Source organism: Cotesia glomerata, linkage group LG2, assembly GCF_020080835.1.
Source record: "Cotesia glomerata isolate CgM1 linkage group LG2, MPM_Cglom_v2.3, whole genome shotgun sequence".
NCBI lineage: Eukaryota > Metazoa > Arthropoda > Insecta > Hymenoptera > Braconidae > Cotesia > Cotesia glomerata.
The window spans coordinates 12,469,047-12,483,334 of record NC_058159.1 but is presented as its reverse complement, the minus strand read 5'-3'; the positions used below and the strand labels follow the sequence as shown (position 1 = coordinate 12,483,334).

The following is a 14,288-nucleotide window of genomic DNA, read 5'->3' as shown; positions in this document are numbered from 1 at the left end:
CGCAAACAGATAAATTTTTTATTATCAGAGTCACTTAAGACATCAAACCAAACGCAGCGTTGATGAAATAAAGAATATATAATCAATGAGTTCCAATTAAAAACTAACGTAATAGCGTTGTTCGTTACACACGTGAAATTTTTTGCCAATAACGGTATAATTAAAAAAATATTTTAGAAAAAAGAATTTTATTCACCATACTGATTGATAATTTTCAAATCTTTGAAGTTTACTGAAAAAATTTTTTTGCTAATGATTTAATTACTTTGGAAATTTTTGGAGTAGGCATTAGCATTTCGAATAAAAGAATAAAAAATTGATTAAAATAATTAGGTGTAAAGAAGAAATCATCATTAACATTATCATAATAAATGTAAGAATAGATGGCCGAATGAAGCAGACATGCAGGCTTATACATGGTGTGACAATTTATTAATAAATAACATCAAAAGCATTATTATTTCATCGAATATTCTTGATTAAGGAAACTGTTGCTGAAGAGAATTTTGTTCATGAAGTAACGGCTTTACAGTAGTTCAAGGTTGAACTTGGAGTAACTCTACATCAAATATTAGAGTTGCATTTGGTGGAATATTGTATCTCTGTCAAGGAATAAATATTATAAATTTTATTTTTTTTTTTTATGAATATCCTGCAAAATCAAAAATTAATATTTAAATATCAAAGGATATATTCCAGGATGGCCCTGACTTCCATATGCGAAGTCTGGTGAGCAAGTAAGTCTTGCACGCTCGCCAACTGACATCTGAGCAACTCCTTGATCCCATCCTTTAATTACTTCACCCTTCCCAATTTTGAATTTGAATGGCATTCCGTGGTCACGACTAGAGTCAAACTTTTGACCATTTGTAAATGTACCTGTTTATTTAAATATTGTTAATACATATTGATTTCATAAAATTAAACTGAATAGAACTAGCCAAAATTTTATTTGTTTATGTTAATATTACACAGTAAAATTTGTTTTTTTGTATGCAGAATATATTTGAAACTACTCAATCAATTTAAAGTTTTTTCACTAATAAAACGTACACTATACCCGAGTAAATGAAAAAAATTTTTTTGTTATACTCGCTCCAGAAGTTCAACTTCTGAGCGCTGAGTGGCGTCCGTAAAGGGACTTTTTTCTAGAGACTCTACCATACCGTCTTTTTTTTACGGCCTAGGCCGTGAAGTTTTACCCCCTCTTTTTTTTTTATGAACTTTTCGTGTACATCCAAACGAAATTGAGAGAGATTGTAAAAAAAAAAAGTCACATTCTAGCGTACCGACCGATAATTTTTAGCCAATGTTAAAGTTAGTTATTATTGAGTGGCGCTAATTATTTCTCTGCTGGCAGTTTATTACGAAGCGGACCTAATGTTAATAAAATAACAACAACGCCATAAATAAATACTAATAAAAAGTTATTTAAATTTTCTGGACGTGAGCAAGATTTTAAGATTAATAAAAAGATAGTTAATATATAATTAATTTTTTTTGCCCTTGTGAAACTTCATAAAATTTAAATATGTCATTATTTGCCTCTTATCCCTCAAAAGTTAAACTTATGGAGCGATAATAACAAAAAATATTGTATGTCATTCGGCCGTTTAGTGGCGATTTTGACAACGACTTTTTTTCGATATTCGCTTTAATGTTTATGACGCGAATGTTCGAAAACGAGCGTAAATTTCCGTCCTCGGCTACGCCTCGGACGTTAAAATTACGCCCGTTTCGAACTTTCCCGCCACAAACCTTAAGCTCATATCGAAATATCGTCGCCGTCAGAAAACCGCCACTTCACGGCCTTATGACATAAATATCTATTTCATTAAATATTGATACTTACAAATTAAGTTAAACGAAAAATTACAAAAGATAATTTAAAGTGAATGAAACTTCTATAAATAATATTGTAACAGTGTAAGTTAAAATTAATTTCATAAACTTTAATATCTGCTTAAGAAAATAAATATATGCGAGATTATGAAAAATGAAAATAGAAAATATATTTTTATCCGTATTGTCAAACACTTTAATGGATACTTGTCAAATAAAATAATATTGTTTTATTCTGATAACATCATATGGACTTACGAAAGACTAAATTATAAAACAATATATGGAGATACCTGTGTAATGAACCACAACAACTTGTCCCGTTTTTGGATAGGTTTGACCTGAAATCAGAACAAATTAAGCTCTCAGGTTGTTATTCATTAATATTAAGCTCAATGACAATTAGACCAAATCAACATCGTTCTGTTAAATTTACAATTTTTTTTTTTTTTAAGCCGTCATTAGATGTAAAAAAAAATATTTAGGTAAAAGATAATTTACAAAATGATAAGCATTAGTCACAAGCATTGATTGTCATTAGAATTTTAACAATCATTTATATCATCATGCTACTAAAGTTTCATTAAAATCTTCTAAACTATTTTCAACTTCCCGCCATGGAAATCAATGATTTTGAAAAATCGGAAAGTAGTGTGGTGTGCGTGTAGACTATAAACTCATAGCTTTTGAACGGTTCGACCGATCAAAATGCAGATTACGGTTTTTGAAAAAGCTCTATTGTCATTAGATTTTATGTGAATTCTAATAAATTCGTCGGTGACCGTCTCTTTTTTCTTATGCAAAAATTTTTCGCGACAAAAATTGTCAGCAATAATTCCTTGTACAATATTTTTTCACACAAAAACCATGATAAAAGGGCCGTGTTAATGTTTTCTTTTAGAAATAATACTTGATTGTAAATAATTGTGAAAAATTTTGGCGGGATTAATAAAGGCGGGGAGCCAATTCGTCAAAATGGGTTTTGAGATATCTTGAAAATAAAATTAAAAAGAAAATGTTTTTTGGAGATAACTTTTAAACTAGAATATCGATCAATTTCAAAATTCAATCAGCTCTGAGCTCTAAAAAGCAATTTCGATTTTCACAAACCACATCAAAGTTAGTTAATTTATTCGAGAGATATCGTTGTCAAGAAATTTAAGAAAAAAAATGTTTTTTTACGTAATTCTAAAATTTTGAGTCAGATCGTTTCTGAAGTAAAATGTTATATATTTGTGCTTAATAAAATACATTGTATCCCGCAAATTACATTAAAATATCGTAGATTTTCGAGTCCGAAATGTACGAAAGTTGTATTATTAAGTTAGGAGAGCTCACCCACAACTTTATAATATAAAATTTTTTGAGCATTCTAAACTCGAATATATCATATATGACGAAGTTTTAGAGATGGCCTGCCAGGTTGACCGTTGTTTGGATTTTTTTATTCGTGATATTAATAGTGTTCTACATAACTATGTTAAAGTCGATAATCAGAGTAAGCTCTTATTTTAAGAACGAAATTGAAAATTTGGAAATATTTTTTTTTAGTGATCTTATCTTTAATTTGTAAATGTATGTCAAAGAATATAAAATGGTAACAAGAGAAAAGAAGTTATACTCTAAAATAAAAATTAGGAAAACGGTTTACCCTGAAGACCATTCCTGTAACTTTCCGCCAATTCTATACCTAAACGCTTTAAATTGCACTTATGACGTTTTTGAGCTCATGCAGCTCATAAATACAATTTGTGTGTTATTATGAGCTCCAAGTTCAAAAAAAATATCTTTCCTATGCTTTTGAGTTCTTTGAGCTCAAAAGTCTGATAGAAGTTTGCTAAAACACTACTTTTTGAATTTTCAAATCGTAATAACTTTTGAATGAATAAACCGATTTTTACTTTGGTGGCATTCAACGCAGTTTTTTAAGCTTCATGAAGAATCTGTAAATTTGTATTGATAGAATAAGAAATTTCGGAGTAATTCCGAAAAAACGCTTTTTTCGGTTTTCTTTCATCAACGATAACTCACGAACGAATCAACCGATTTTGACCGGACCAGCGGCGATTGACGTGGTTTTTTTATGTTAAAAGCTGATTAGTTTTTGGAATCGATCAGTGAAGTCGTTTAAAAGATATTCCAAAAAAACCACATTTGAAAAAATTTTTTTTTTTAGTTTTTTTGTGATTTCTCAAAATCTACCAGTTCGAGTCGTTCCACAGTACATTCAAAATCTAAGTTCTGTCAAGCCCTTTCGAATGACACCAAGCGCGATTAAATCGGTCAAGCCGTTCAAAAGTTATGAGAGGTTTACACACACACACACACACACACCTGCGGCAGAGGAGAAACTGCTACCAGGCGCGTCTCCCCGTAGCGGATGGTAGAACGCTCGCTGTACCTGTACTGGTACAGAGGGTAGGAGCCAAATAAAATACGTTCCCGTGGACAAAAATCCCCTTTAATGGGTTGGCCACACTAACTGACCTAACAAGACGATTGTTCCCTGCTGTGACTCACTGGGAGTGACCGGAACCTCGTGTCGTAGTTTCCGACGATGCAGGCCACGGCTGATGTGAGCTTGCTCTGCCGAGGTGTAAGTTGCAGCAGTGGATCAGGAGCCAGCCACTTCGGGCCTTGATCAGGAAGTACGCAGTGAGTGTTAGAGATCGGAATCTTCACCGCTCCGAGCGAGTCTAGTCCGTCCGTGTATTCCGGGACTGGCTAAGTGTCGGCTAGGCCTCAGGGAACTGGATTAGGAGTACTATCTCCGAGGGTACACCCATTCCTAGTTATGACAACCCGCTCCACTCCGTACGATGCGCTGGTGAATTTAAAAGTATGAGTAGAATTCAGGAAAACAACAATAGTGAAAACGGGCCTCATGCCCAACAAGCAGCGATTGAAGCAAGCGCTGAAATGAAGCGGTCGCGAGGGTTTGAACGCCTTGAAAAGCTGACCAGTGAGCTAAATGACTTCATCCAATCTAAGGTCAATATCCACAAGGAGATTAAGACCAAGACGACCAGCGTAGCCAATGCCCTCCAGAGATTCAAGAAACTTGATGAAGAATGACGTTTAACAGTACGACGCACTTCTCGCACTACACCGGAGAGAAGCATTCAAGCAACTGTCGTGAATGAAGAAGCAATGGACACTGGAGCCGAAGGTAACGGTGAATCAGTCGCGGAAGACAGAAGCAGAACTAGCAGCAAGTCAACTAAGAGAAAAGATCGATCTTCTCCCGACCCAACGATCAGCCAAGTTGTGAAGAAAAAGGACCTGAAACCAAACCCTCCGAAAAACACGGCAGTGCAGAACGCCGGAAAAAAAGAGGTGAGTGAATGGCAGAAGGTCCAATCCAAGAAGGAGAAGAAGGAGCAAGCGAGAGAGCGGTTACCAAAACAACCGGTGAACAAATCTCTGCCGGAGCCTAAGCGGAAAAAACCGCGAAAATTCACCAAACCAGATGCCTTAATTATTCGACCCGTTGAGAAGGCAAAATATGCCGAGATACTGCGTCGGATTAAAAAAGATGTCCCACCAGATCAGACCCGTGACGTCGTTGACAAGGTTCAAAAGACGAATGATGGGAATATGCTCATTACGCTTTCCAGAAAGACCGCAGACAAAGGACAAGCTTTGTTGAAGACCATCAAGAGCATCCTTAGAGAAGAAGCGCAAGTCATCTGTAAAGGCCCAGAGGAACAGCTTGAAATCCGGGACATTGACGACGAAACAACTAAAGACGATGTCCGGAAGGCCTTACATGAGGCAGCTGGAAATGACTACGAAATACCTGAAGATGTCATTAAAATTCGTCCGGCCTACAGAGGTACTCAAACTGCTTCGGTACGATTGCCAGCAGCAATAGTGCAGAAGATACTCGGAAAGACAGGCAAAATAAGGATTGGCTGGGTAAATTGCCGTGTCAGAGCAGTTAAGACACCACTGCGATGCTATAAGTGCTGGCACTTTGGGCACACTACTGCCCAATGTAAAAGCGAAGTCGACCGATCTGGGCTTTGCATCAAATGTGGGCAAACAGGTCATCAAGCTGCTCAATGCCCAAATAAAGTGAAATGTGCGTTATGTGCGGAAAAACCTGGCTCTCAGGAAACTGCTCACCGGCCTGGTTCTGGCCGATGCCCAGTCTTCCAAGAAGCACTCCAGAAGCTGACAAATAAACGAACATGAGGATACTGCAGCTTAACATCAATCACTGCGAAGCTGCGCATGACCTGCTTATGCAGACAGTACGGGAATTAAAGCTCGACGTTGTGCTTTTATCGGAGCCATATAAACATTTAGCTGGACAACCTTGGGAGACGGATATCACAACGAAAGCTGTGATCTGGGCTTGTGGTATGCTCCCTTTCCAGAGTGTAGCTACCAATGGCAGCGCTGGCTTTGTAGCAGCATCAGTAGATGGCATCCGTTTTTACAGCTGCTACGCACCACCTAGCCTCTTAATTGCTGAGTTTACTGACTTCTTGGATCGACTGACCGAGGACGCGAAGCAACATCATCCAGTGGCAATAGCCGGGGACTTTAACGCCTGGGCAGTGGACTGGGGCAGTAAGCAGACTAATGCACGAGGAAGAGAGCTGCTAGAAGCTCTTTCTACACTAGATGTAGTCTTGCTCAACAGTGGTGACACGTCGACCTACACCAAAGGTGACGCAAGCTCGATTGTAGACGTCACTTTTGTCAGTACCAGCCTTGCTAAAGGTAACTCTAACTGGAAGGTACTGGACATCTACACTGCCAGTGACCATCATGCGATACTCTGGGAAACGTCAAACGACCAGAACCTCAGGGGGCCTATCAAGCAATTTAACACCGTCGGTTGGAAGGTGAAATCTTTTGACCCAGAAGTATTGCTAACAACCCTCGATAGTGATCCGATAGAGACTGGATGTGCAGAAGAACATACTAAGGCCCTGATGATGCGAGTAACACAAGCTTGTGATGCCAGTATGCCTCGCAAACGTGTTATGAATTCAAGACCTGCGGTACACTGGTAGAATGATCATATTAGCAACCTCCGTAAAGAGTGTCATCGAAAGAGAAGAATATCTCAGCGTGGCTATCAACGACCTAACTCTGCAGTGCTGATCGCAGAGTACAAAAAAGCTCGTCGTGAACTTAATAAGGCCATAAAAGAGAGCAAAGGAAGATGCTGGAAAGAGCTCATATACGAGGTCGACAAAGACGTGTGGGGTCGGCCGTATAAGATGGTCATGACGCACCTGAAGAAACAACAAATGCCGTCACTTACGTGTCCCCAACTCCTTCAGAAAATCGTCACTGCGCTGTTTCCACAGCAACACAGTCTCAATTATCAGTCAACGCAAGGTGAACTGGACGACATTCCACCTGTCACTGAAGAAGAATTGTTGGAGGCCTGTAATCGGGTAGGAAATAATAAAGCGCCGGGATTGGACGGAATTTTACAGATAGAGTGCTGAAATACGATACAAAGAATGGTCCGAAAGAGTATGATATAACCGGTGGTGTGCCACAGGGCTCTGTTCTTGGTCCACTTCTGTGGAATATCATGTATGACGGGCTCCTGAGACTGAAGCTTCCAAGATGTGTCAAACTGGTAGCGTATGCGGATTAGGGTGTCCGTTATTTCCCAAGTTGATTTTTTTTTCGCGATCGCCCCCTAGATTTTTAGTTCTTGGCCTAAGAAAAAATATCTTACACAAATAAGCTCTGAATTACCAAATTGAACCGTGCCGAAGTCGAGATACATTTCCCATTTAAATAACATGGGAATTTGGAACTTTTTGCAATTATTTTTTTTTCTTCAAAAAAATTGTCACCACGATTATGATCAGTGCATATTCTGATGAGAAATTGAATGCTCTACAAAAAAGTTCTCTTATAATTTTTCGATAAAATCATTCCTTTAGAAGTTATTTGTGGTTAAAGTTGTGTTTATAGTTATTATCATAGTTTTGCAGTCTTGCTGTAAAGTTTTTTGTGTTATAATCATTTATTTTATCTATAAATGTTCCAAAAATTTTATCAAAATGATTAATAGTTACAGTAACGTTAACAATACGATGTATTGAATACATTTTTAATAATATTGCCGCTTATTTGTATTTTTTCTGTCTCTATTCACATTTATTTGTTAAGCAATTTTTAGTTGCATTATTAGAGTGCCAATGAAATCAAATTTTATAAACCAGTTGCATTTCACCATGCACGCTAGATGTCAAAAACGATTTATTCGCTGAAAATATATATTTTTCGGGACATTTTCGAGTTAGATCTTGAAACGCAACAAAATCTTTGGGATATTTGTTCATTCATAGTATTTATTTATGTATCATTTTGGTTTTTGGCACCTCTTGCAGCATCAGCTCTATACCAAGATATAAATTATATAAAGACTGTATCATTACAGGACGACCGTTGAGAAAATTTCTGAGGCAGTATTGCACAAATTCAAAAACCATCTGTGGTGTTTAACTGGTGAAAAAGCTGATTTGACTTTTTTCGATTCAAATACATAACTTCACGTAAAACGAAAAATGATTAAGACAGTTGGGTTCTGCAAGGCATATTCCGAGAAAATTATGAAATTTTTTTTAATCGAAAGATAAATATATTAACAATTCACTACCAAAATTTCAGATCAATTCACCACACCGTTTTTGAGAAATTAATTTTCGAAATTGCAACATTTATACGCAGAGGTATAGAGAGATTGTAAAGTTAGTATGAAATCTTCCATACCACTCGAATGATGCAAATAATTTCATACTATAGTATATAACTTCATACTATAGTATATTACGTCAACCACACTAAGTGCTGAAGAACTGAAAATAGAAGAGCGACAGAAAAGCATCGTACGATGGCAATTTCAGTGGGATGCCGCAGTGAAGGGCAGGTGGACGTACCGTCTCATACCATGGATTGACGTTTGGCTGAATCGTAATCACGGTGAGGTCAACTACTATCTAACGCAGATGCTATCAGGATATGGCTGCTTTCGAGAATACTTACACCGTTTCAAGCACGATAATTCTCAGGAGTGTCCGTCCTGTCCAGGAGTTAATGAAGATGCGGAGCATGTTTTCTTTGTTTGCCCACGATTTTATTCACAGCGTGATCAACTTGAAAATATCTTACACCAGAGTATCCGACCAGAGACACTAGCAGAAACAATGTTGTCGTCAAAAGCCGCATGGAACGCCGTAAGCACGTTTGCAACAGAGGTCCTTACAGACCTGCGTTCCATCGAAAGAAGAAGAGCAAATGACAGAAACTAGAAGGAAGGAAAAATAACACCTTACACGGTAAGAAATTTCCATTATTTTTTATTCTGCATGGATTTTAGATATTACAATGGTGCATATTACTAGTGAACCTTATTGACTCAGAATAAAATTTTACAATGGCCCATAGTAATTTCCGAAACAAATGAAATCAGACATAGTAAATGGTAGAAATTGAAATGTACCATAGTAAAATGAAATATGCAATAATTTAAATTTCCGAATGTACTATAGCAAAAAAAAATAAGAAAACGTTTGTAAAAAATAAAAAATTTTAGAGTAAAAAATGTTTTTAGCAATCAAAAAAAATATCAAACCAAACAAGATTTTTTTTGTTTGCAATAATTTTTAAAAATATTTTTTTAAAATATAGTTTTTTTCATTTTTAACAATGAATGTAGGATTTATTTTGGCAGTTAATTTTATTATGAATAATTATAAACACAATATATAACTTTTAAATTATTTTTTATTATTATTAGAAGTGTCGGTATCAGGTTAACCATCAAATGTTTGTTTTCATTTTAATTTTTCACGGTAAATTATTAAATATTTTATTATTTATGAATCGTACAAATTTTCATTAACTATTCATGTGTTGATGGATTTCTAAACTAATATTTATTTAAAACTTAATGTTTATTGCAATTTTCATAACACCGTTAACCACTACTGATAGCGTCTGTAGACTTATGTTGACAAAACAAAGCAGCACGAAAAAATGAAAGAGCGCGCGTCGCGACTGACGCGCATACGTTTATTATGGGACATTTGAAAATTTCATAGTCACAATTTTAACTTTAAACCGAGTACACGTGACTAAATGTGAAACTTTTTTATAAATTTTTATTGTCGACTGAGCAACAGAAATTTTACTATGGAACTATAATGAAAAGTTTTAAGCACACTAACAGTTTTTATTCTGTCAGTTTACGAAAATTTTTTATATATGTTTATGTAACAGTTGCATGGTCAAATTTACTATGGTCCCTAGTAAATATTGATTGGTACAATATGATATTCTTAAATTTTTATGGTAATATTTTGAATTGAGTCATTAAGGTTCAGTCTTATTATGTATGCATAGTAAATTTCTCACCGTGTAGTCATCAGAAGGAATAGCAGTAGATAGATCCTCCCCTCACGAAGTAATGCCTGACGACGGTTTCCATGAGGGATTAGAGGAAAGAAGAAAAGGGGTTTAGGGTTTAGTGGGTAGGGGCGCTACCGTCGAGTTTTAGTATGACGCTGCGTCGAGTCGCCACATATCCAGGCCAAACAACTATGCCTAGAATCCGTAAAAAGGATTCCCCCCCCCCTCTAAGGAAAAAAAAAAAAAAAAAAAACACACACACACATACAGACACCATCGCGAAAATAGTCTGGGAAGCTTCCTAGGACTTCAAAACGTCGAGATCCGATGAAAAAACTCGACTTTCGAAAAACGGGGTGAAAACAGTAACTTCCCGATTTTTGAAAATCTTTGATTTTCTTAGCGGGAAGTTAAAAGTAGTAAAATTTCCACTGATTTCGACAGTGACTCAATTTTCGCTACTTATTCAGTGATTTTCCATAATGAATCAGTGAAAATTTCACTAAAGAGATTCAAATATCTTTGATTTTTTAAGCAACTTTTTCGAACTTTTTTAATAAAAAATTCCAGTTTATAAAGGATTTTTTAATTTTTCACCAAAATTTCAATATAAATATGGACAAATTATATTTTCCTACTGTGCCAATGATATAAATTGAAACCCTTTATTGATATGTTGCGATAAAAATTTGATGGCAGAGTATTTTTAACTCAAAAAGCAGACGAAGTCGCTCTCACTTTGAAAAAAAAGTTTTTTGGTAATATAATTCATGAACTTTTGTACCAAGTAAATAGTAAAGAGGCCGTAGAAATCATCCAAAAATTAAGAGATAAATTTAGTGATGAAGAAACAATTCGAGTTGAAAAAATTCAATTTTTGACAATTCTCCTTGGTGTGCGTCATTGTGTATTTCAATTTTTTTAAAGTCCTAATAAATAGATTTTACGAATTTCATTAAAAGTAAAATATTTTGCAACCACGCACACTAAATACGTTCTAAAATTTTTTTTTTAATTTTTAAATTTACAATAAGATTTTTTTTAATTTCCGAAAATCATAAACAATCATATCGGTTACTTGGATTTTTTAATTTTTTTATTTTGTATCTTTTTGTAAAGAAAAAAAAATTTTTTTTTTCCTAATAGTCTTATGAACGTGGACTTGGCGTGATTTTTTTTACAGTGAAACTGTTTTTGTTCGGATATATATATAACATGGCCTGTCCGGACGATAGCGTCTCCAATTCATAATGGATCTTTTCCAAACTCAAAATATGTACTTAATTTTTAGATGAATACCACGGTCAAGTTCAAAGATGAGCTTAATCGGTCAAGTAGTTCAGAAATTACAGCGTTTCAAAATTTTCAAAATCGTAAAAATTCATATTTTGGCATTTTTCTTTCGCGGATAATTTTTGAATGAAATACTTTATCGAATTTTTTGTAAATTGCATTTTAAATCTCATCAAGCGAGTTTTAATTTGAATGTCATTTTATGCTCTTAGACGGAAAATAACCTCTTCGTCTGTAGGTATTTAATGAAATTTTACTAGTGCATTCGTTTTTCGTTACTTAGGAAAAAGGGATTCTATCAATGTGATTGAAGTATTTGTATTATAAGTGTTTTGATTTTATTCAAGTAGGAAATCTACTTTCACTTCGGCTGCCGAATGGCACTTTTTTACTTTTGCAAAGAATTAGAAAGTTGTTAAAAATTTTTAGTTTCATAGCAAATATTACAGACGAGTACATTAATGGTGCACAAGAATAAAATAATCTATAAATTAAATTACATACAATTATTACAATTAATAATTACAAAAAAAGTAATAATTACCATCTCCGGGGGATATAACTTCGACATCAACACCCATGATTATTTTTATAATGGTAAAAAATTGTTTTTTATTTCTAAATCTGTAATTGCAATTAAGCAATTAAAACTTTTAAAAATATCAACCCCTTGGGTAAAACTCAACTATGACCATAAGCAAGACTTGCTGGTCGTATTAGGTTGAACTAAGCATTGAGCATTGAAAGTATACCTATTTTGTACACATTTAAAACCATAGAGAATAGAAAAGAGGAGTCTGAACTTAAAAACAAATGGAATCTCTGATATGCTTCTATAATGCCAAGCTCCCCCGTTGGTGTCGCTTATGCAGCATTTTGTGATTGAAAATTTTGAAAATAGAAATTGAACGCAGTTTTATTTAAAAAAAAAAAGCGGTACAGCTAAATTGTGTTAGGATTTAAAGAACAATGAAAAACAAACGACAAGCAAAGGATTAGCTTATTAAAAATCAATAAAAATAGATTTTCAGGAGCTAGTTTCACAAGCATTTATGGAAACGAGTGTACAGTCAGCGCTATGCATTTTTCCGAATACGGTTACAAACGTTCACAAAATATAAATAAGTATCAAGTTTTATGTATGTATTTTTATGTAATAGACTAATTATATTGGTATGAAACAGAGAGAGAAATGGTCGGGAAACACAGACTTCGAGCCGTAACTTCACTTCTCCCTGAGGCTGATGCAACTGAGCACTTGCTGTAGCTGAAACCACTGAATAAAATTAATAAAATTAAGCTCTCTGTTAATTATTATTTATCATTTAAAAACAGTCCCTCTTACTAAAGTTTTTTTTTTCTTCAACTTAATCTAACAGTTTTCATCATCAAAAACCGAATTAATAAATAACAATAAATTTAAATAGATCTTGCGTGACTACAACTCACACCTCAGTCCAGAAGGAGGCAGTACGATCTATCTAGTGACCTTGTAGACATCCACAGAGAAGATTAGCATGGCCCCTGCGCAAGGATGACACGCAAAATCGTGAAGCGTTCCACATTTTTTACAAATATAAATAATGCTGTGAAGCGGGAAAGAATAGGAGTTACGGTCATTATTACGTGAAGCGTTCCACATTCACGTAACACGATATTCGTAGGAAAGGATTGAGAAAGGAATGTGGAGAGGATCATCTTAATGTGAGTTTATAGAATATGCGAGAAAAAATTATTAGATAGCTCGGACTGGGATTCAAACTATGGAGGGTAGAGATATCTCTACCCTCCATAATTCAAACCCAGAACCTAGACATAACAGGCATAATTACCAGTTCTTTGCATATATAGAGGTTTTTGTGAAAATTTATAATAACCGTACGGAAGAAATTATCTATTAACAATTAACAATTTGCTTCCGAACTCATCCACACATAAGATTTTTAGATCCTTAAGGCGCAATTTCATGCTGACGCTTGACGCGGATTCTTACAAACTAAATAGTGTTTGGTTTTGACGTTGCGTTAATTTAAGATGGCGCTTCAGTCGAAATTATATACCATTTAACCTCATTTGACGCTCTAAACCAGCGTCAAACGTCAGCATGAAATTGCACCTTTAGATTTTTAAGATTTTTGGGTGCTAAACGCTGAAAACGATGCTTGAAACGTGATGAGAGCGCGCAACTAAACCGTTGATTTTAAATTTCTCGTAGATAAAAGCTAAACGCGGTTCATCTGAACAATCGTAATAGTGTAATAGTAATTAGTACTATTATTTTGTTTTAATTCATTATTAAGATCAATACCAAAATTCGTAGTAAAAATATTATGTTATACTCTTGAAAAAATACTACTAAAAATGCACTAAATATGTTTAATGGCATAAAATTTATCTTAAAAAAACAGATTTTTATCTTAAATTTAGAACTTTAACTAGATATTGTTTACTTATACGATTTGTAGTGATTATATTCGAATAGTCCAAACGAAATAAAATATTTTGATGAAAATAATGCGAAAAACAATTTTCATTTTTAGAAAAACAAAATAATTATAATAAGTATAATAATAAGTATATTGTTACGCGAATGCCGTAGTACATGAAAATAAAGTTAGCAGACACCTATTTTATTAAATAAAATTATAAAAAAATTGAAAAAAAATTAGGAGAACGGTTAACTCTAAAAACCATCCCTGCAACTTCCCGCTAATTCCATACTCAAGCGCCCAAAACTGCACTTAGTACGTTTTTGAGCTCTT

At 34.7% G+C, this 14,288-nt stretch overlaps 1 protein-coding gene, 1 long non-coding RNA gene and 1 other non-coding gene across 3 annotated transcripts; 2 read left to right on the top strand and 1 right to left on the bottom strand.

The window, feature by feature from the left end:
* Positions 1–410: 410 nt before the first annotated feature.
* On the bottom strand, positions 411–12,302 carry LOC123259962 (peptidyl-prolyl cis-trans isomerase Fkbp12). Its single transcript, XM_044720810.1, has 4 exons — positions 12,071–12,302; positions 2,136–2,183; positions 693–879; positions 411–594 (listed from the first exon to the last, which is right to left on the bottom strand). The coding sequence occupies exons 1-4, from the start codon at positions 12,105–12,107 to the stop codon at positions 537–539; spliced, it is 330 nt and encodes a 109-aa protein (XP_044576745.1). The 5' UTR covers positions 12,108–12,302; the 3' UTR covers positions 411–536.
* On the top strand, positions 8,547–13,095 carry LOC123259966. The gene is made up of 2 exons (XR_006508356.1): positions 8,547–9,161; positions 12,954–13,095. It is a non-coding gene; the product is annotated as an uncharacterized LOC123259966 (long non-coding RNA).
* Positions 12,992–13,095, top strand: LOC123260237. The gene has a single exon (XR_006508426.1). It is a non-coding gene; the product is annotated as a U6 spliceosomal RNA (small nuclear RNA).
* Positions 13,096–14,288: the final 1,193 nt, after the last annotated feature.

Excerpts from the sequence above, each read along its gene's own strand:
- LOC123259962 (XM_044720810.1), bottom strand. The coding sequence starts at position 12,107 with ATGGGTGTTGATGTCGAAGTTATATCCCCCGGAGATG. Across the intron at positions 880-2,135 it reads TGTTGTGGTTCATTACACAG|GTACATTTACAAATGGTCAA; the intron begins GTATCTCCATAT and ends TTAAATAAACAG. Across the intron at positions 595-692 it reads AGTCAGGGCCATCCTGGAAT|TATTCCACCAAATGCAACTC; the intron begins ATATCCTTTGAT and ends ACAGAGATACAA.